The sequence below is a fragment of the Nymphalis io genome, chromosome 1 (genome assembly GCF_905147045.1).
Source record: "Nymphalis io chromosome 1, ilAglIoxx1.1, whole genome shotgun sequence".
Classification (NCBI taxonomy): Eukaryota; Metazoa; Arthropoda; class Insecta; order Lepidoptera; family Nymphalidae; genus Nymphalis; species Nymphalis io.
Genome location: NC_065888.1, coordinates 10,592,732 through 10,616,171, shown reverse-complemented (window position 1 = coordinate 10,616,171; position 23,440 = coordinate 10,592,732). Strand labels below are relative to the sequence as shown.

Below are 23,440 nucleotides of genomic sequence, written 5' to 3'. Positions count from 1 at the left end.
GAGCCACGGGATAACAAAATTAGCTATAGCCTATTCCATCCACAGGATGATTATATATCGTTGATCGAGGTCTTGAATAGTCTAATAAAAATTGTGGAACTTCATCAGTAAAATTAAAGTGGATATTGATAGTTGAGCATAATATAGCAGAGCTATAAGCAAAACGCACAGAATAATATGTAAATAAAGATTTATTTACATCTATTATCTTTTTCAAATAGAATATTTTTTTTTATATGAGTTGATACATTAAACAAAATATATTTGATATCATCTCATTTAGTAAATTCTCTTTAAAAAAAAGGAAGGGTAAAAACATTTTTTTTAGTTATACACTGTTTAAAAACATTTATTGGCAAGTAACAACGCTAGTAAAATGGCGAAACGCTTGTTATTCAACCTTAATAAATTTGTAACAAGATCTGATCTTGCATTCTTACAACTTATATTTACTATAATTAATAATTGTTATTTATTCATATTGAGTCATTTAAAGTAATACGTAATATTTACATATCTATTTTAATTAATATGCGTGTGCGTACATTTATGTACATATATTTCATAAAATGTTTCGTGCGAAGATTAGGTTGCAAAAATCTGTCGCAAAAAACTTTTCAAAACTTTTAGATCAGTTTCGCATTAAGGTATTTCTAAATAATAATATCTTTACCACCTATTATTATCTCAATATACACTACGATAATATGAGGCATCATTTAAAATTTACAGTTTAACCAACTGATAAAAATAAGACGTCATTATTGGCACTTGGCATTGCAATGGTGATAAGGCTTAGTAATTTTTTTCCATTTGTCATAAGAGTATATTGTTCTCTGGTTATATCGCCACTCGCATTGGCGGCCTTGGTGTCACTGCATAAAAATTGTGAATTCTATTATTTTGTCTTTCCAGGTCTGATTTGGCAGGAGGTGTTTGACCTAAATAGGCCGTTAGAGTAAAATCTTAGATTATCCAGAGGTAAGAATTAAAAACCAGTTTAGTAAGAAAATAAATATACTAACAATCCCCGTTTTTATAAAGTACTTTTTTTTTTTGAAAGAATAATTCTATTTTGAGCGAAATGTAGATATTATTGTTATTTTTTTAATATATATTTTTTGTTAATGATTAATGAATGAAAGTGTTTAACCGCATGTATGAGTCGTTGTCGAGATTGTTGTTTTTAATTTTCTTAAGTACAGTTAAGAATAGAATAGACAAAGTAGTTCTTTCAATATAATAATAAGCTCTCGATGAAGATAATACATTTAAATTTTAAAGAAACAAAAATAATAAATAATGAATAACTTGCATTTAATAGTTATACCTGGTACGCCGCCCTTTACAGTTCAGTTTATTTATTTATTAATTAATTAAATATGGCACACAAAGTCAAGATATATAATTATGCATCGGGTAAGAGCTATGTGACAACCCTGAACATTTGTACACATTGTAGTTACAGTGCGCAAATAGAAATCACTTAACTTATATAAAACATAATAACAGCGAATAGAAACATAAGAAAGAAAAAAAAATACCAATTGTCATGAAGTTTAACTATTCTTATTATGATGCAGGCTGTTGCATAATATTAAAACGGCTCTGTGTTATTTTTAATAACGATATCAAACTCGCGACCTTTACCGCAGATAGCAAAAAATTTCGAAAGCTAAGTTATCGTAAGCGGGTAAGTACATATTTGGAAGATGAACGAGTACTCGTCGTTTTCAGATGACGATTCGCTGGGGTGTTGTAACTTCTGGTAAAATCTCTCATGATTTCACCAATGCTTTTAATTCTTTTCCCGACGTTGGAGATCAGGCAATAGCTGCGGTTGCAGCTCGCGATAGTTCCAAAGCTGAGGAGTTTGCTAAAACTCATAATATCGCTAAAGTTTTCGCGTCTTATGAGGAAATGGCAAAGAGCAGTGACATTGGTATGAACGATAACAACTTTTTATTTGAGTATAATAAATATTATTTCTTATATTTTTTTATCAACTGTGTGCTATCATGTATCTGTGTGCACTTTGTTGGGGATCTAATAAATAAATAAATAAATGTTGTTATCAATTTTAAAATAAATTTCAAAAGAATATATTTTGAAATTGAACAACATTTATACATTTTTATGCAGTATGAAATATCAATTTTAGATGTGGCATACATTGGTGCGCTCAATCCCGATCATTACGAACTTTCAAAGTTATTCTTGGAATGTGGGAAACATGTACTCTGCGAAAAACCATTATGCATGAACTACAAGGAGACAGAAAGTTTACTGAGTATTGCTAAGAATAAAAATCTGTTTTTAATGGAAGCAGTATGGTCTCGTTTTGCTCCGTCATATATCGCTTTGGAAAAAGAAATTCAGTCCGGTAAACTGGGAGATGTTCAATTCGTCGAAGTTAATTTTGGCGTTCCAATTGAAAATGTCGATAGACTTAGGTATAGACAATTTAAACTTTCACATTACATATCATCATCCACTTTGTGATTCTTTTATGTTCGGATTTAACTGTGAAACAAAATAAAGATATGATCGCGGTTAAAACCTGAAAAAACTGTATAGACCCTCGCGAAACATGAGTGTAGAGTAGTTTCAAGTATTTTTCAGAGCCCCTCGTCACGTTCGCACACCGCTCCGAAAAAACCAATGCAGGGGCACTTTGTTCCGCGACAACGGGTGCGCGTACTATAATGTGAACGATAAGAAATTTTTTTCGTGAGATTGTGGAATATTGAGGGTTCTTAAAAATCAAAAATGTTAATTTTTATTAAAATATAATTTGTACATTGGAGCACAATGGTAAACTCATTAAATACCCTTAATCCTTTTATACTTAAGCTTATATGAATTAACAATATATATAGAGAGTTTTGTAACGTTACAGAAAAAAAGATTTGGGCGGTAGTGCAGTTCTAGACATCGGAATTTACACTTTACAATTTGCACAGTTCGTATTTAAAGAGGAGCCTATAAACGTCACTGCCATTGGTGAAATTAATGACGATGGGGTTGATGTAGTGGACACAGTTATACTAGAATATTCTGGCAATAGGCGTGCCGTACTTAATATAAACGCTAAGGTTAGGTTGTGGAACAAAGCTACTGTTTACGGCACTAAAGGGAGAGTTACGGTAGGTGGACTTTAGATTTACTTTTGCAGAAATTTATTGACTCACTCGCCTGAGAAAAATATTTCTTTATTCCAATGGTGCCATTGTCTAGAAGAAAATCTTATTCAAATATATAAAAGATTATATATACTATGGCATTCCAATTGAATATATGTCATTTTAATATTAAGATAAAATATATTTTGTTAATTTTAAATAAAACTATGAAAGTCAAAATTAATATTTTAAGGTCGAGGATCCTTTTCATTTCGCGAACACTTTGATCCACACAGACGGAAGAGTGGAAAAGTTTCCTTTGCACACTTCGACGCAAAAATACAATTTTGACAACAGCGCTGGATTAGTTTATCAAGCGCTCGAGGTAGCGCGTTGCATAAAGCAAGGTGGGTAATTTAAAACAGCCTTTATTGTATACAGTACAAGATATATTTTTAAACTAACCTTCAAAATGTAAACAGTCCACAATTGCTCCACTGGGCAATCAGGCCTGCTGTTAAAGAGAACGTTTGGAAGTTATTCCTCCCTGTTGCTTCGGTGCGGGTTGGATATATGACATTGAAAAAGTTTCATCCAATACATCCAGGTTCTGCCACTTTGTATGTTTTCAACGTCGAGTATGAGATTTATTATAAAGACATATGAAAACTCAATGGTTATTTAATAGTGCTTTTTTTAATTAAGACCTTAGGTTCACTGGACAAAATCGGCTCCTTTTAAAAATAAAATAAGGAAATAAAAAAATACATGTCTAATTTAACTTCATTTGGTATCTTGTTCAAGAATTTGTTATTAAAAAATAGATTATTTGTTACTTATGATGAACCGAAACGCTTGATTTATTCCAACAATATACTGAATACATTTTTATTATTTTATTTTTCAGGACTCAACGAGTCGCCTCGAATGACCCATAAGGAAAGTCTTTTATTAGCTAAACTAAGAGATATTGTGCGAAAACAAGTTGGAGTACATTTCGAAGTTGATAAAAAAGATTTTTAAAATGTATTTTTTATTAGCAGAACGTTAATTTTAAAGAATATTTTTGTTGTTATTGTATAAAATAATAAAGTTACATTATCTAAATGTTTATGAAATTAATTCCCTGTCTTTCCGTTCGAGTTTATTTCAAAGCACTTCGTTCGGTAATTATATGTATTAGGTGTAGTTACAAATTTTATATTTTTTAAAGTTTTAAATTCATCCTTTAAACAACAATACTAAATATATCTGTTTGGCGGTAGAATATCTGATGAGGTAGGATCCCTAACACCAATTTAAGTTAATAAGAGATTAAGCATAGTGGCTTCAATAAATGCGCACTACGCAAATAGTTTTTAAGAACAAAGCGGGAAGCAAACTAACTGAAAGCGGGTTCATGCGGACTGATTTTAACTGACAAACGATGACGTAGTTTTGCAATAAAGCCGGCCATAATATATTTCTTAAAACACTACATATTTGTACACGGCAGCCAAAAAAGTGTTATTAATCCTACTATAATAATGAAATATTATAAATGTGTCAGTTTGTATGTTTGTAACTCAATCAACGCAACAGAGGCAAACAGATAGTTAAAACCTGGATTGCGACTGCCTCGTTGGTCTAGTGGCTAGATATAAGGCCGCTGACCCGGAGGTCCTGGGTTCAATTCCCAGGTCGGGCCAGTAAAAAGTTATTGGGTTTTTCTGTAAGAAAATTCTCAGTAGCTGAAAGTTGGTCCTGCGCCTGAACTTTTTCCGGTTGTATCGATTTGCCGTCCCATCGGATTATGAGTATGAGGGAATAGAGAGGTCACCTTTGTTTGCGCACACACTTGTGCACTATAATATCTCCTGCGCAGTTGGCTAATCTCTCTTGAGATCGGCCTCCATGGCCAAAATCGGTCTGGAGGACCTTAACCTGAATTGACACAGGCTATACCTTTTATCCCTGTAAATGACATGGTTTAAAACATCATACTGTATTGTTCCTACTAATTTTATTAACTAGCATCTGCGTGGAATTCAAAATTAGGTCCAGGGAGATCTTTATAAATGACGTTAAGGTTATGAATTTTACCCCTTGATAATTAAAATATTGTAATTAGCGTATTGCTGTTTTCTGTCTACTCATACATTTTAAAAAAAAGGCTTTTGTCAAATGTTTAGAGCATATTAACTGCAATGACATTTTTTTATGACAAAAAAAAACAAAAATGACATGTTATTTTTATTTATTACATTATTCATATAAAATTCTGGCCTGTACTTTAAAGAACATACTTCTTAAACATATTTTTATTTCAGTTGGCATAAAATGGTGTCATAAGTGAATACTTTTGGAATAAGTTCCAATAATTTGATGTTATTTAAAGTTTACTGCTTACATTAATCCTTATCAATCAGCTAAATCATACTGCCTGAAATATCGGGACACAAGGCATATAAATATATTTAATGGTACTGCAGCTGTTATTGAATGTTCATCCTCGGGATCAAGCTGAGATCTGCAAAAATACAATATAAGTATAATATCAATGAAAAAATTAATAAAATTATATTTTTCAGTTGGTTTAACTTTGATTAAATATATAAATACCTTATTTCTGCACATTTTCTAGCTAAACTCCTTAAAATACTAATTGTGTCCGAGAGAAGAGGCTGTCTTGTACAAGCAAGAAAGGCATAAATCCACTGACCTACAAAAAATATACCATTAACGTAAGGTTTCTTAGATTCAACCACCTGTTGCTATAGTAACATTTCAATAAAAAAATAATACCTGTTTTATGATTAATTGTGCTACCAGGTTTAACTCCATCTAAAATTTCAATTAGTATTTCTAGGCCACGGTCTAACATTGCATTGTGTTGGCCAAGGACATATGAAAGTTTTGGATCTCTTTCAAATAATTTTTTCCAAGCAATAATATTATCTGGATCTATTTCTAATTTCTTCACATCATTGGGCCATAGTGACTTTTTTAATAACAATCGTGATACATACATTCGAACATCAGAAAAATCTGCTACTTGAATGTTTTGCCATTCAATAGTTGGTTTTAAGTTATCTGGTGCCTTAGCATGTGGTAGCTAGAAATTGTAAATTCAAATAAATTATATAATTAAAATAATTTTACTTGTGGTAGGGCTTTGTGCAATCTCGTCTGGATACTGGATATTCTACTGCAAAATAGCAGTACTTGATATTATTGTGTTCCTGTCTGAAGAGCCAGTGTAATAACACGCACAAGGGACATAACATCTTAGTTCCCAACATTGGTGGGCGCATTGGCGAAGTAAGCGATAGTTACATTGCCAATGCCTATGGGCGTTAGTGACCACTTACTGTCAGGTGGCCCATATGCTCATCCACCTGCCTATACTATAAAAAAAAATCTACATTTATTAAGTCTCTTTTGTCCTACAGTGAAAATATATCTAAGCTTTAAATATGCAGATAAAAAAACATCTTGACTGACCACAACCCATAAATATTTTATGATTAAGTCTTAAACTTAATGTTAATGTTGCATATGATTTTTAATTTTTATATCCCTTTGTCTATGTTTATATTTACATGTGTGACAGTTAATTAGAATATTTTACAAATTATTTTCAAAGTATAAAATATCTAAATCACTTCATTTGAGCTTACTATATTCTGGTAATATGAGGAGGTTCATCATAAAAAATGCACACTACTAAAATGATATAGTCCACATATATAAAAATATTGTGAAATTGTGAATATAGATAACACTAGATTCCCCTTACATTACCTCTTTAACAAAACATGACTGATTTTGAGCAAACTTGGAAAAGTCCTTGTTACATTTTGTTACAGTAGAATAATTCTCCCTTTCTTTCATTACTTTTAAAAGGTATTCTTCACCTGTTGTTGGAATCTCCTTCAAAGCCACATCAGAATTAATTTTAAAGCATGGTGTCAAAAGGGAGTCTGAATCATTGTCTTCACGATTAGATGTCTTATAAGCTTGTTTTTTAATTGATGTCATTTTACTCTACCATTGAAAAATACGTATTGTAAGATATATTATTAATTTTTTGTTATTTTTCAATGATTTTAAGCACTTATTATGGATTTACCCATTGACAATATATTTGTTACTTAATAGTTTTAGTGATATAGATGGGTACTATTTCAATATAAATTTATAAAATTACACATTACAAAATAAATTTTACGTCCTTTTTTCTGTTCTATGTAAACTATTGTCAAATAAAATTAATGTCAGGTATTCTGCGACTACTGTTACCGTAAACTTAATATACAATGGCTACTGGCTAGACAAAGACACTTCATAGTTCATACTTCATACACATCAAGTAATTATCATGAAATTATTTCTTGTTAGTTGATAACTTGTTAGTTTTTAGGTATAAAAATATTTTTTAAGCCTAAAAGTCCAAAACGTATATAGTGGTTAATGGTTTTGACTTATGAGTTAGTTCTCTGTGGCGTTTGTGGTTAAACCGTAGACAGAAAAACTAATAGACGCAATGACGATTTCCTTCTCACTTACCCAAGAAAGAAAACGAAAATTACGTTACAAATAGTTTAGACAAAGATAGAATTACCAAATCTTTTGTCCCTTATCGAGTAACCAGTTTTGGTGTTTGCTTCGCTATTTGAGTAGCGAAACAAACACCAAAAACATGACAGTTGGTGCGATCATTGTGTTTATTGTTCAATTTTTGCTTATTTATGTATTTTATGTTAGAAAACGATTCTAATGCAGTGAAAAGACAGAGAAACAATCCTTATATCATATCGAAGGTTATGCAATGGTGCATTGTCGTATTATTTCATGTTTAAGCGATAGCAAGCAGAAAATTGCCGGCGTGTGTTTTCACGCGTAAGTACGGCGGTTTTGTCCCTAAGTAAAGTTTCTCAGTGAGGTTTATTTATGCCATAGGGAACCTTATATCGCATTAAAATCCTGAAGATAATAGGTTTTCCAGTGTTTATAATTCATAACCTATAATTATTTACAATGTAAGTGCTGCCAGCGTCAGCTAAAAAAAGTCCCGATTTTTGATAAAAAATATCGACTCATCGACAATGTAAACAAATAAATACGGAAACCAATAATATCCTAAATTGCTTCGTTACATATAAATATGTTATTTTTAATATATTAGTTCTCCTATTTATAACTGCCTAATGACAACACTATTTAACATTCTTTATGAATTTATAATATTATTAGATTCCGAGTCAAGAACTTAACATAGAAATATATGTGGCAACCATTCTTTATTAATATTTAATTGAGTGTTTTAGATTTCAACATGAGAAGAATGCTAATCAAGTACCATATAAATATGCTGAAGTACTATTGATAACGGAAACAAAAACAAACAATGCAACGATTTTTGGGTGTAGTTGGTAAACAAAAAAATATTTTAATTAAAAAAAAGTGTAATAAATTTTAAAAAGTAAAATTTAATAAACTTATTTTGTTTTAATGAAATCTTGAAAATTATTTATCTCCCAAAACAGGGAATGCAGTTACTATGGCAGCATTATACGCAACATTAACAAACTATCTCTGTCTCAATCGCGGTTTCACGGCCCCTTGGTCTATTCGTTTCTCTGTCTACGCTAGCGATACAAGTCTAACGCATTCGATATCGATAATCGATACAATGCTTACTACATAGATAATACATGCCCACCTATTGGAAGACGAAAATTTTATCATTGAAACGAATTGGTTTTATCTATGACTTTGAGTAATGAGTACCTATCAATTTCAAAAAACTTTTAAAGAGTATATAAATATAATAATAAGACCAATAAATTTGACTTATTAATTTGATAACATTGTTATTCACCGACTTTCAGATAGAATAATGTGTATTTTGTCGGTGTGTATTTAACATTTTGACAACATCTAAGTACAGTTTTATTTTTTCGGCTGCTTATAACTTATTTTTCTCTGAATTTCTCATTGATATCCAAAACATTTCAGATTACAATGAGAGACAGTATCACCTAAATTATATTTAATATGATATTTGGATAAAATGGAGGAGTTCATAAAAAAAAATTTTAAAAATACTGTAATGGATTCCAGGTTTGTTACAAATATTTATTGTTAAAAAATTTATATGAATTAGTGAGCGTGATTAAATATTCAATTAATAAATTTTATTTTAGACACAGTACCCCGGTTTCGGAAAGCAATCAAAGTGTTAAGAAAAAGTCTAAATTCGTTTGGAAATCTAAGTCTTCAAATACAATTTGTAAGTAATCAAAGTTTATATATTATAATTTAATAAGTTTTTATATTATACTTTTAATAAACAACTTTGTTTAAGAATAGGTTACTTATATCCAATAAGTTGTTTTTATAAATAAAATAATTTAAATGAACAAGACAAACAATACTTTATTTAAGGTATTAAGTTGTTGAATTAAACCATAACTCATTGTTTCAGCAACTCCACCGAGTTCAGAGATAAACAATGTAAGTAATTTAAATTGCTATCATAAACATTACTACAAGATAAAATAACATAATTATACTATATTATCAATTAAGACAAAAAAAAAACTAGAAATGGCTAGCATATTTAAGAAGAAATTTGCATTTATTAACATTTACCTGTTATTGTTCATTATGTCATATATCATTATATTTATGATTATATACTATATTTTATGATATTAAATATTGTAGTAGCCACAACTTATTTTACTTTTATCATAAAAGTAAGTTTAAGATAACATACATAACAAAAATATTTTTGTCATTACCCTTTGAATGATAAAACACTAACGTAGCATAGGACGCCCTCCGGCTAGGTGCAGTGACGATATTCGCAAAGTGGCTGGCAGCGAATGGAAATTGAGAGCTTAGGATCGAGCTCAGTGGTGTGCCATTGGAGAGGCCTATATCCAGCAGTGGATGACGAAAGGCTGATAATGATGATGATAAAACACTTGGCTAAACCATTCGGTGTTACATTTACATACATACATTGACATAATATTAAAACAACAATTACAGTTTTGCTCTATCCGGATGTATTTGTTATTGTTATATATGTATACGTAGATATGATTATATATATATATGTATTCAGCTGTTAATAAAATAATTAACAAATCAGACAAGGTACAGCATTATTTAATTTTACAATGATTCTAGTCCTTAGGTGGTGTAAGGAATGTTTGTCAGAGAGATGAAGGAATCAATAATTTTATGGATGTGGTAAGAAATAATTTAAAATATTTTGCACATTCCTTGATCAAATGATATTATGTTATATAATAATTGATTAATTTATTTTTTGTGTCTTTATTTTAGGGTGAATTAAAATGTATACCTTCAGAAATGTTATATAGTCCAAATAGATATACAATTGAAGAACCTAAAAGTCAATCATCAAGTAAAGTACAATCTGTTGAAATAGGAAAAAACACTGACAAATTTGTTGTTTTCGACAGCTCAGTGTCTGATTTCCTTTTAAAAATTTCTGATCACACCGTATTGAAAAAACATGATATGGTATGTTGTTTTATTGTCTACCTAACATCTCATAAAGAAATCATTCATTACATATTGCTTATGTTAATTGTCCAAATTATGTCCAATATGTCTATCAAAAAAAATGATATAGATTTTAACTATTAATAAGTAGGCCACCTTGAAAGCTTTCAATATATTTTTAAACTAGCTGTGTCTTGGGTTTGACCTGTAGTATACATGGATTTAAACATATGTGTGCAAACTATAAGTACTTTGTAAGTACTATGTTCCCACTTTTAATTGACTCGACCAATTCTGATGAAATAAAGACTAAACACTGTTTTGGAATATAATATATATTAATCCGAAAGATTTGCCATGTTGCTAAGAGAGCCAATACCAATAACCCTTACAGTGATTTTATTATAATGTTTGTTAGAATACTGCTCAGATAAGATTAATAATTTTATGCCATCTATAAAATTAGTCATTGGCTATTGTCATTGTTATAACATTAATTTTTACCTTTATTTTTAATAAATTTTAAGGTCAAGAACATTACTAGCAAAGAAATAGAAGAATGTAAAATATTATATATTGAGTTGTTAGAAAAAATAAGTGAAGCCTTTAGGAGATTGTCTGACTTGACAAAAAATGTGATACACGGGTATAATGATGAAACATATGCGAGTATAAATAAGATAGAAACTAAATTAAAATCAATCATACAAAGTCAAGGACAATGTAATGGACATGAAAGTAATAATTTAAATGTAAATAGCACTATTCAAGAACCACAAAATTCATCTACATTTTGTATATCTGATGATGACTCTCGACAAACACTAATACTGGGTGAAGAAAGTGCAGATGATTCTATATCATCTACCCCAAACACATTGCTTGAAAACCAAACAGGCATCAAATCTAAAATTATTGGTAAACGATCTTTATCTTTAAATTCAAATTCCTCAATTAATGATTCAACGCACAACATTTGTACTAATGCTGATACTAAAACAAATGGTACAAAAAAAAAATTCGTAGTGAAACGGCCTTCGTCTGTTACCCTTAAAGAACCGAATGAAAAATCTACAATAGGAAGCATTCCTTCAAATACATTAGAAAGAGTAAAAAATGCTTCAGAGAAGTTACAGCCGTTACCAACGGAAGTTCTATCAAAATGCAGCTCTATACCTGCTAGTTCAGTACACTTCCAACCTCCGGGATTAAGCAAGGCTTTACGTTTGCCGTCGACAGATGCGGAATCGTCTATTAACAGGAACACTTCTTTTGAATCTGATTTTGATGACGAAACAAATGTGATTTCCGTCAATGACTCTATGCCGGCTCATTCGAATAACGATGAGAGTGAAAGAGACATATTACTTGACGACGAGGGGTGGCAAGTTTATGATCCCTCTATGTTCGGCGAGGAAAATATTATTGATTCAAATGAACACTCAACTAACCAATTACAAATTAATTTAATGGATCAAAACGAGGTTGACCCTGCGGTGTCTTATGAAGAAATGGGAGAGTTTCATCCTGGAACGATTAATGATGGAATAACAGGTAAATTACAATTGCTTATTTAAAATTGTCTGATATATAATTATTGAATAAGTTAGTGTTCATTGTAAATATATTTAATTGAATTTAAGTTGTAATTAATTTATAAATGTTATCAGTTTAAATGTTCACTTATTATATGAAAATGTCTGATTATGATCTATGGTATGTGTAAATGATAAAAACTATATTGTACAATTATTCAGATAGTAGATAAAATTTATTTATGTATTTCATAATCGTGTCTGTATGTTTGTTTTAAGGTGAATTTGATGGTTTAAATTATCCTCACTCTGATCTTATGATGGAAAAGTTAAGAGAAAAGTTTGGTCTCAGATCGTTTAGACCTAATCAGTTGCAAGTCATCAATGCTGCACTGCTGGGACACGACTGCTTCGTTCTAATGCCCACCGGCGGTGGTAAGATAATATTTTTATTATTTTACAACATTTGGTTGATTGCATATGAATTATTAAATTTGTATGTTTAATGTTCACTATACATGATGATTTTAAAAAGTATAGACACGTTTTACACTAACAAAACAAACGAAACAAATATACCGCGATCGAACACATAATAATAATAATAATATCCTGAGACATTTTTCACACACGGCCATCTGATCCCAAATTAAGCTTGTACAAAGCTTGTGTTATGGAAACCAGACAACTGATATACTACATACATAATACTTTTCTTTTGTAAATACATACTTATATAGATAATTACACCCAGACTCAGGACAAACAGACATGTTCATGCACACAAATGTCTGTCCTGGGTGGGAATCGAACCCACAACCTTCGGCGTGAAAAGGCAAGTATCTACCAACCACGCCAACCGGCTCCAAATATACACATACGCATACGCATTGTTCTACATGAAATGTAATTAACGTTTCTAAATATTTATCGGTAAACTATAGTCCAGTCAGTGGGAATTTTTACCTTGCAAAAGGTGGTGTAGCTACAATTTTGAAATATGTTTTTTGTACTCTTATGAAAAATCCAAGTTTGCGACATCGAGGTGTTGCCGCTCGCGCCCCCTCTTGGTTGAAATATATTCGCCGGGAGGGCAAATGACTCTACTCCACCTGATGGTAAGTGGTAGTAGAGTCCAAACGCGACGACGGCTAGTACAGACGGGAAAAACGTTCTGCACTAGCCGCCTTCGCCTTGCCGGCCCGCAAGATGCCTCTTCACGCCTCGTTTGAAGGAACCCGGGTTGTAAGAGGAGGGGAACACGTGAGCTGGTAAGGAATTCCATTTTTTGGAAGTGCGACAAAGAAAGGAGTTGCCAAATTTCTTTGTTCGCGATGGAATTGATGTCACAGTAAGGCGGTGACATCGAGAACCAGCTCGCGTGGACTTAAGAAGGAAGGGGGAAGCAGGAATTATTAATAATATGATATTCATGCTGAATATCATATTATTAATAATATTTCAATTTGGAAAGCATTTCGCCATATAATCTTATTTTGGTGTGGAAAAGCGGTAAAAATAATATAAAGTTATTTATTCTTGTGAAAACCAAGAAAAACTAATTTGATAATTTGTTAACGATTTTACATAACTCGATACATATGATACTTAGAAAAAAAAATGTTGAAACAAATAATGTGTGAAATTTTATTCGCTTCAAGTTTGTATTGAACGTTTTTAGTCGTAGGATCAACCGTTGAGGTATTATATTGAAAAAAAAAAAAAAACAGATTTTGGCAACTTTCAACCAAGATGGCGGCGCGAGCGGTAAAACCACAACTTCAACTCAAGGTCACAACAGTACAAACTTAAACAACATATTTTAAAATGATATCTACAATACCTTTTGCGAGTCAAAGGACCATTTTTGTCCCTACTGACTGAACTACTAGTACGATAAAGAGAGACAGCTAGTATTTGTCACTTATGCTTATTATTACGCAGATCAACCGATCAGTGCGCTTTTGGCATAGACTAATCGGGGATCAGCTACCTCGAGGGTAGCCAATTTGTCAAGCTGGTTCACATTGTCAAATCAGTCAGATGAGACTAAATAGTTTACCTGAAACTATGTCAGGCATAGACCAACCAAAACAAATCAAACATACAAGTATTTTAAGCGGTTGATACTGTGTTCTTTTTATATACAAACACTAGCGCTTTAGTAACTAGATAGAAATGAAAATATATTTCGCCGGTGCCCAAGGCGCCGAGTGCGCCCCGAACATTGAAATACCCATTAAAAAACCAGCAGTACCCTTTCCGTCTTAACGAGGAGCGCCACGGGAGCGCTTACGCATGTTACCGTGACGCTTTGACGGACGGCCCGCCTAGCTTGAGGTTTAAACTTGCTTCATATCAAAATTTTATCAAAATCGGTTCAGAGGCTTAGCCGTGAAAACGTAACAGACAGAGTTATTATGATGATTATTTGGTGTTTAAACAGTATGTATATTTAATTCAGGTAAATCGCTGTGCTACCAATTGCCTGCCATACTGACCCCCGGCGTGACTGTAGTAGTGTCTCCGTTGAGATCGTTGATTCTAGATCAAGTTAATAAATTAAACTCGCTCGATGTAAGTATAACAACAGTAGCAGTCTTGTTGTATAATTAATTTTAACTGTTAAGAATAAACATAACCTATTTTTATTAAAAATACAAATAAGGATTTTGATTAAAGTAATATTAGTTATACAAAAATCGTCCGTGATAGATCTATGCGGTATACTTTTCCTGCGAACAATCAGCGGCAGAGGCGAACGAAATATACTATCAGCTTTCGTTAGCGGAACCGGCAATTCGTCTGCTCTATGTGACGCCGGAGAAGCTCAGCAGTTCAGAAAAATTACAAAATACACTGAATATGCTTTATTCTCGAAACCTAATTGCAAGGTGGGTTATTATATTACGAAATGTATCCGCTATATATATAATATAATTATAATATATATAATTTATAAATGTGCCGGGTTTAGGGGAGGGCATCCAGTGCTACAACCCCGGGACCTTCACGAGAGAGTGGACTCCACAATAGAAATTTCTATAACAAAAATATCCCAATTTTGAGGATTTAATGTAGTTTATTATAAAAATATAAATATAATCCTTGCATTGCATGTTTGTTTAAAGAATTCAATTTGTTCTGCAAGAAATTATTATTGAAACACCCGAGAATAAATCAAAGAAATTGTTCAATTTACTTGGTGGGCCTACACTTTACAATAATTCCTACAGTGTCAATGTCTGGTCGGTGAGGCTAATGACTATTTGATCGACCGCCTTTCTTATATAAAAAAAACGTGATAGGTTCGTGGTGGACGAGGCTCACTGCGTGTCGACGTGGGGCCACGACTTCCGCCAGGACTACAAGCGGCTGGGCGAGCTGCGGCGCCGTTTCCCGCGCGTGCGCCTCATGGCGCTCACGGCCACCGCCACGCCGCGCGTGCGCATCGACATCCTGCACCAGCTCAAGGTCACGAGCTTCGTGCTGTGTAGCGAAACGTTAACCTGTTTATTATTATTATTGTTGCTAGATTAATTCGGGGTTGTCTTATTTAGTCATTTGTTTTGTATCTACGATCGAATCACATGTGAATGTTTATTATCCGATGATGATGGTTTGTCTTCGTAAGTGTATGCTGGGCTAGTATGTATTCTATCCATGAAATTAATCTGCTACTTTACATTGGAAACATTGTATATAACCTTAATCTAAAGCTCTTTTATTAACTTCTGTAAACATTATAGTCTTATCTAACTGCTTAATAATTTGTGGTAAAATTCAAACATTTAGACAATTTTTTTCGTGTTATTTGAATATATATATTTTTTTTTATAAAAAATGTTGTCTGCAGGTCACAAATTGCAAGTGGTTTCTATGGAGTTTTAATCGACCTAATCTCTCCTACGAGATTCTACAAAAGACACCAAAAGATGTAAACAAGGACATTATTAACGTTATCCGCCAGAGGTTTGCCGGGTAAGTTTTCATTAACTTTTTTAACGTCCAAGTGTACGTATGAAAGAAAGTATAACGAGACTAGCTCTACTCAGAAAGGTTCGACAGTCAATGCATGAATCACTGTGGTGTGATTCATGTACTGACACTAATTTAAAATAATGTACTCGGATTGAGTTGAGTTGAATAAATTATTTCGTAAATAGTTTGAAAAAAAGTTAGTTACAGCCTGTGAATGTCCCATTGCTGGGCTAAAGTCCTCCTCTCCATTTTTTTTTTGAGGAGAAGGTTTGGAGCTTATTCCACCACGCTGCTCCAGTGCGAGTTGGTGGAATACACATGTGGCAGAATTATAATCACAAATTAAGCACATGAAAATTCAGTAGTGCTTGCCTGGGTTGAACCCACGATCATCGGTTAAGATTCACGCGTTCTTATCACTGGGCCATCTCGGCTTTTTTTGTTTGAAAATATTACTACTTTATTTTTAACTTTTTGTTGTTTTCAATCAATTTTGGATAAATCAATTTTAAATTTTGTATTAAATTTTGATAATTTTTCAAGTCATACAATGAAAGTTCAAAATTCTTATGTATAAAGTATTCAATTATTATTTTTTATCTTCTATAAGTAGACAACTTAAAAATCTAAATTTGACGCTTAGATATAGTAATACTTACAAGATAGTCCCATGCCATTTTGCCCAGAGGTCCCTTAAAGAATAGTCTGAACGGCAATTATGCACATTGACACAGCGACGTTCCGCAAGCAGGATGTCGGGCATCGTGTACTGCCTGTGGACCAAGGAGTGCGAGGCGCTGGCGCTGGATATGCGCAAGGCGGGGCTGCAGGCGGCCGCCTACCACGCCCGCCTGCAGCAGCGCACGCGCGAGGACGTGCAGGTGGGCTGGCTGGCCGACCGCTACACGGTGGTAGGTGTCCCGCCCTATCTATAGCCGTAAGCCGTATTTGCTCCAGATATATTTTTTTTAAACGTTAATTTTTAAATAGATTCATTTGTAATATTATTTTCAAATGATTGTTTCGAGAAATATAAATATTGGTCTTTAAAATATGAACAATCTACAAAAATGATCACACTTACTTAATTTTGAATCCTCAAAATGACCGACCTGGGATTTGAACTTAAAATCTTCGGGTCTGCGGCCTTATATGTAGCCACTCGACCAACGAGGCACTCAAAAATGTTTATAATAAAATCCGACAATAATTCAATATGCCAAATCGATTAGCAGTTCGCACTTCTTTATAATCGCATTTCGATTGTACTGTCATCTAAATTTAACTAGAAGATATTTAACTAGACGTTTTTAAAAGGTCTGCGCAACGATCGCCTTCGGCATGGGCATCGACAAGGCGGACGTGCGCTTCGTGATACATCACAGCCTGCCCAAGTCGGTGGAGGGCTACTACCAGGAGGCGGGTCGCGCGGGCCGCGACGGGGAGCCGGCCGCCTGTCTGCTGTACTACAACTATTGCGACGTCATCCGCATTCGGCGCATGCTGGAGAGTGAGTGAACGTCGTATACGCGACAACATTATCCATTTGCATTTTCGTGCAAAGATTGGACATCTTGAGATAAACAACTCGACTAATTTTTTTTTCAATGTGGTCTACTGGCAGTATTTGCTCCAGCCACGACCAGTATCATTGATATCATTTGTTTCGTTTTGCACTGTTTGAAACATTCAATATGTATATAAAATGAAACTCACGTTAGATACTAAAGTATATGTTTTAGATATAATTTAACCGGCATTATTTTGCTTTTTACTGGTTGTATGAAGTTGTGCAAGCTCGTCTGGGTAGGTACGACCCACTCATCATTCTACCGCAAAACAGCAGTACTTGATATTGTTGTGTTCCGGTTTGAAGCGTGAGTCAGCCAGTGTAATTACAGGCACATCTTTAGGCGTTAGTGGACCACTTACCATCAGGTGGCCCATATGCTAGGTCCTATGCAATAAAAAAAAGATATGTAAGCACTGCACGTTCGTTCACAGAGGAGAGAACCACCACTCAGGAAGCGAGACAAGTGCACGTGGACAACCTGATGCTCATGGCGCAGATGTGCGAGAACGTGTCGGAGTGCCGGCGCGTGCAGGTGCTGGCGTACCTGGGCGAGCGCTTCCCGCGCGCGCGCTGCGCGGCCGGGCCGGCGCCGTGCGACGCGTGCCGCCGCGCCGCGCGCCCCGCGCCCGTCGACGTCACGCGCGACTGCGTCACCATCGCGCGCGCCGTGCGGGACCTGCGCCAGTCCTACACGCTGCTGCAGCTGGCCGACGCGCTGCGCGGCTCCATGCAGAAGCGCCTCGCTCAGCTGCAGGGCAACCCCTTGCATGGACTGTGAGTTCGATTCGCCTCGCGTTGCGATTTGTTAACCGCTGACGTACGAAACACTCCACTAGATACGGTAATGCGTGCGCTCGAAGGGGGGATAAGAATATACGCTTTTATGAAACTGAATGTCTCTCAAGGTACTCGTAGTTCTGCCTCGTTAGTTTTTGTGTCTACCTTGTACGGCTGCATATCCCGAAGTTCCAGGTTTACATGTCAAATAGTTATTTAGTTTTCCTACCCTGACATTTTTAAATAACTTCTAAAAGTGATAGATTTAATAGCGAGCGAGAAGAGCTAGTAAGTTGATGATTACACTATGGCCGTGTTCTAAATTCGAGAAGTAAGGCACTACTACTACAACCAGATAAATGAAGTCCTAGAGCACTGTAACGGACTCACTGTGAACGATGACAACGGTATTTTAGAGACAAATTTAGATTCAAAGCACTAATTTTCCAGATGCAAAACGTGGGCGCGCGGCGACGAGCAGCGACTGTTGCGGCAACTGCTGTTCAAGAAGGTACTTCGCGAGTTTATTAAGATAAACAACGACATCTCCAATGCATACATCACAACCGGACCGGAGTTAGACAGGTATTCGATATTCAAATAAATATTAGTTTTATTTTAATTACTATTACCGTAGCACCTCATTTGACAGATTGTTCGTCCATCTGGTTGTGCTGAATAGTGTGACCAAAAGTGAGGTTTTCTTCAATTTTATTTTATTTTATAGAAAGCCAACACAATTTACAATGTTTATATATGTGTGTCCCAAAAAATGACAACTCCAAACAATGACACTTATTAACACTATACATCGCAATTATAGGCTAACTCATCATGCATTCACAAATTCAGGTTCGCTCATTCCAACTTAACATTTTTATACATATCGCATAAGCAAAACAATGCGTATACATATAAATTAAAGAAGAAATATAAGAAAAACAAATAACAAAAAAAAAACTAACATATTATGATAAAAAATCATACAAAAAAAAGAGGAATTTAAAGGGGGTAAGAACCATTCGTGGCAGTACTTTAACATTTAAATATGTAATCTGTCATAGTATTTTTTACTTTACCCTAGTAGTCTTCCATGCCATCAATTCAAATGAAATATCTAAAAAACAGTTATTGCTAGTATTTATTAAGGAGCGAAATACCTGCGTATTATTTATTACGTTTGCTTAATCGGATTTGATCACCTTCTACCTTTTGCAGCTTCATTACGCGACTGATTATGAGTTGTATCAGAAAAATGAATACAAATAACTTCAATAACTGTTGAAAATATGAACGTAGTCCGAACTTATTGACGCTAAACCTCTTTAGTGTCACTCTCTCTAAATAAAAAGAAAAAAAAATGTCTGTCATTGTAACCATGCTCCGTCTTTTTATTTAACTTTTCCCTAGCCTAGCTCTGTAAAACTATAATCTAATACTACTTTTAATTAGGTTATGAACCCAGACGCCGATTAGGTTCGATTAGGGAAAATTTCTTTGTCCTTTTTGCGAAAAAGTAATTTGAGGTTAACTAACCTCAATCCGGCTCGATCGCATTTTTCAAAGTACTTTTTGAGCAAAATAATTATTGTTGGCATTTATCAATGACTTCAAACGGCAACTTTATTAACATAGAAAAATTAAAAGGCCGTGAAAATTATACCACATGGAGATTTGTTGTAAAGACGTATCTGGAACACGAGGACCTTTAGAAATGCGTGGAATACGATGAAGAGACCGCCTTCACTAAAATCAATGACACAAAAGCTAGGACGAAAATTATATTATTGGTAGATTCTATCAATAATATAATTTTCGTCCTAGCAATAACTAATCTCAAATTCACCGTGTGTTCTATTGACAACACACGGTACTATATTTCAATAAGTCCAATCTACAATGATAAAAGATTATACTGATGACAAAAAGTGTGGAGTTACTGTTTCTTGATGTGAAGTCAGAATCAGACCGGGATTATAGAAATGTTATTGTATAAACCTGATGATATTATCCGATTTGTGATAAAGAGTGTAAACCAGTTATGGACACAGAGCATAGCTGTTTAGCGTTAAATAGCTGTTTAGTGGCTGGTATATAACTACGATGTGTATATATTGTAACTAATATTGACATATATAAAGTAGTATAATAAATAAAATGTTGTAACTTATTACAAGATTACATTCTAAAATGCACTTAATCGTCACGCCAAAAAGAATATGCACTTAGCCGAATCTTTAGTAAGCCATCTTTCAGATTGCTATCAGGTGAAATTAAAATCGAGTTCGCTAAGCAGCCGCAGTCCCAGCAGACGACAGTTGCGGCGACGCCAGCTCCCGCCGCTACCGATGCAAATAAGCCGGGCATCAACGCGCGACTCGACAGTCTCGTAAATCGCTGCTACGCCGATCTGGTCGAAGCCTGCCGGTAACGCCAAATACGCAATAGATCAAGTGACACCATGTTTCTCGATGCGGTCACGCTACATAGGGAAATGATCGGCTTCCAGACAGATGGCACAGGAGCGCGGCGCGAGCCTGACGACGCTGTTCCCGCAAGTGTCGCTGCGGGCCATGGCGAATGCTCTGCCCGAGACCACGGAGGCCATGCTGGCGCTGCCGCACGTCACGCGCGCCAACTACGACAAATACGGACACCGATTGTTGCGCATCACTTGCGATTATTCTCTCGAAAAGCTAGGTGAGCGACCCATCAAATCCATCGAATATCGATCGAAAATATTGTAAGTCCATCAATTTTACCGATTATGTGGTGATTTCTCGTGTTGGTAGGTATCTTGATGGATTACCAGGATGAACTGGAGATGCATTCAGCTTCAACGTCGACCACAAACGCAACCTGGAGTCCCAAAAACAAACCCAAAACAAAGGCTCGTCGAGCACGCAACACTGGTGCGCGTAGAGGAGGGATACAGAAGAGGTTGATTTTCGATTATAATAAACCTTTTTTTAATTATTTTTTCAGAAGCAATCTCGTCTATAATAATTTATTGTCTATATCATTTTCATTAATGGACCCACCATTGATGAAAAACGTTATATGAATATTTAAAAACTTTATATACCTATAGTTGATATAAATCGTAAGAGCATCGAGCATATAGAAAATAGATTAAAATTATCAGGCGTGCGGAACTACTATAACTGTTCAGACACTATTTTGTTGTAGCTTATGTGTAATATCTATGATGATACAAAAACTAAAAATGATTGATTTTATTATTTTGGTTTGATATAAAACAAATTCTATGTTTTCTAGTCATTGCGCTAGATAGGCAGAGGACAATATGAACCGTTGTCCACAGGTCAATGAATTTCGCATATTAAGACATGTCCCTGGCCATGTTCATGGCCCTAGATCGCCTAAATCATCTGTGTGTTTAGAAAAAATCAATATGTCAATCAATGTTTATGTTAATATTTGGCAATTAGAACGAAACGAGAGGGTTCGACGATCGCGACGACCAGAAGAGGACTGAGCACGTCGCGGGCGCGCAAGCAGACCCGCGAGCGAGTGGCGCGCACCGGGCCAGGTGAGTGTAAGCCGACATTCGAACCGGGAAGGCTAACTTTTAGACATTAGGATTTATAGCTTAGATTTCCTATGAGCTTTTTCCGCCATCTTGACATTTTTTTGTTGTTGTTCTATTGTTTTGCGGTAACTCGGCTCTCAGTCATGATACGAAAGTTGCGATTATATGCTTTTTTCTTTTTATGCTTTACAAATTGTTTTTTTTTTACCTATCTTTAATTGTTGTCAAGATATTGAAGTAGACAGTAAAAAATAATGATTAGACATTTAATTTATATTAAATAAATAAGAAAATATTACGATTTATCGATTCTTAATCACATACATCCTTTATTTCAATGTCGTGTGTATGGTATACCGTATCTCTATTTTTTATATAGAGTTAAATAATTAGAATAACCGTTTTTGGGATATTTCAGTAGCAGGAGGCAGCGGGCTGGGTGCTATGCCGCTGCCTCGTGCGGGCACTGCTACAGCTCGTCCCGGCGTGTTACAATCCAGATTAAACTTTATTTAAACATTGTATCCTTCATGCCAATAAAAAATCAATTGGACACATTACTTATTTATATAAGGGTTTTATGTCTAATTTATAAAATTTTACTATGTTATTAATGGCTAGTTACTAAATTCAAGCAACTATTCGTTTTACTTACGCGTCAGAAGGCTATGAATAAAGGGTATTATGGTAAATAAACGGAGACTACGGATACTGGAGTTTCAATGAATATTTGAAAACGTCAATAAGGCAATTCGGATTTTGAATATACCAACGGGACATATGTCTTAAATATATTTATTTAACACATGAGTCCTGTTATATATCCTATTTGATACCGAAGGCACATAGACCGAATACCACATATATTTCTTAAAAAATAAAAGCTGGTTGATTATATGTTTTTTTAACCAAATGTTTAGCTATAGCTGTATAATTAATTTTAAATTATTTTAAGAAATAGTAATTGCATTGTATAAACATTTGTTGTATATAAATAAGATAAATATAATAATAAATTATAGTAGTAGTTTGTTTGATGAATTATTTTTATAAATATAAATATGTGTACAGTTAATTCAATTTTTTGTAATTCAATTTAATTGTCTTGTAAACAGAGTGACTTGATGATTTACAATAAATACTTTTTTTTTTACTTTTTAAACGATTTTTATTGTATGGCAGATATTTTTAATAAATCAAATAAACGAAAAAAACAGCACTGAATATTCACGGGTCATGTAATGATCATTAATTTCGTGCTGGTAGGTAAATAAAACCTGAATGTGTCGAATAAAAATCTTCCACATGCATATCTACCGACCCGCGGCGTAGTGGAAAAAGCTTCGAAAAGGGTGATGAAACCTTAGCAAAGCAA

The 23,440-nt window shown here is 34.2% G+C and overlaps 3 protein-coding genes across 8 annotated transcripts; 2 read left to right on the top strand and 1 right to left on the bottom strand.

Moving 5' to 3' along the window:
- Positions 1-802: 802 nt before the first annotated feature.
- Positions 803-4,223, top strand: LOC126781878 (trans-1,2-dihydrobenzene-1,2-diol dehydrogenase-like). Of its 2 annotated transcripts, none has more exons than XM_050507002.1 (6): positions 803-981; positions 1,738-1,942; positions 2,162-2,453; positions 2,900-3,146; positions 3,376-3,529; positions 4,030-4,223. In XM_050507002.1, the coding sequence occupies exons 2-6, from the start codon at positions 1,738-1,740 to the stop codon at positions 4,143-4,145; spliced, it is 1,014 nt and encodes a 337-aa protein (XP_050362959.1). In that variant the 5' UTR covers positions 803-981; the 3' UTR covers positions 4,146-4,223. The 2 variants fall into 2 exon arrangements, with proteins under 2 accessions (XP_050362959.1, XP_050362966.1); XM_050507009.1 differs by lacking the exon at positions 803-981 and adding an exon at positions 1,050-1,123 and having other exon boundaries at positions 1,660-1,942.
- A 1,118-nt stretch (positions 4,224-5,341) lies between these two features.
- Positions 5,342-7,582, bottom strand: LOC126781896 (gem-associated protein 2-like). Its single transcript, XM_050507021.1, has 4 exons — positions 6,906-7,582; positions 5,907-6,216; positions 5,724-5,823; positions 5,342-5,631 (listed from the first exon to the last, which is right to left on the bottom strand). The coding sequence occupies exons 1-4, from the start codon at positions 7,140-7,142 to the stop codon at positions 5,523-5,525; spliced, it is 756 nt and encodes a 251-aa protein (XP_050362978.1). The 5' UTR covers positions 7,143-7,582; the 3' UTR covers positions 5,342-5,522.
- A 1,184-nt stretch (positions 7,583-8,766) lies between these two features.
- LOC126781841 (recQ-like DNA helicase Blm) lies at positions 8,767-23,071 on the top strand. 5 transcript variants are annotated; one of them, XM_050506963.1, is made up of 21 exons: positions 8,767-9,018; positions 9,123-9,227; positions 9,311-9,396; positions 9,592-9,620; positions 10,305-10,367; positions 10,464-10,664; positions 11,174-12,200; positions 12,461-12,616; positions 14,646-14,758; positions 14,897-15,075; positions 15,490-15,655; positions 16,038-16,162; positions 16,914-17,073; positions 17,480-17,672; positions 18,167-18,509; positions 18,963-19,097; positions 20,769-20,939; positions 21,022-21,212; positions 21,305-21,452; positions 21,965-22,065; positions 22,487-23,071. In XM_050506963.1, exons 2-21 carry the CDS (start codon positions 9,178-9,180, stop codon positions 22,579-22,581), a joined length of 3,732 nt encoding a protein of 1,243 aa, XP_050362920.1. In that variant the 5' UTR covers positions 8,767-9,018; positions 9,123-9,177; the 3' UTR covers positions 22,582-23,071. The 5 variants fall into 5 exon arrangements, with proteins under 5 accessions (XP_050362920.1, XP_050362928.1, XP_050362903.1 ...); XM_050506971.1 differs by having other exon boundaries at positions 9,317-9,396; positions 22,484-23,070; XM_050506946.1 differs by having other exon boundaries at positions 22,484-23,070.
- The last annotated feature ends 369 nt before the right edge of the window (positions 23,072-23,440 follow it).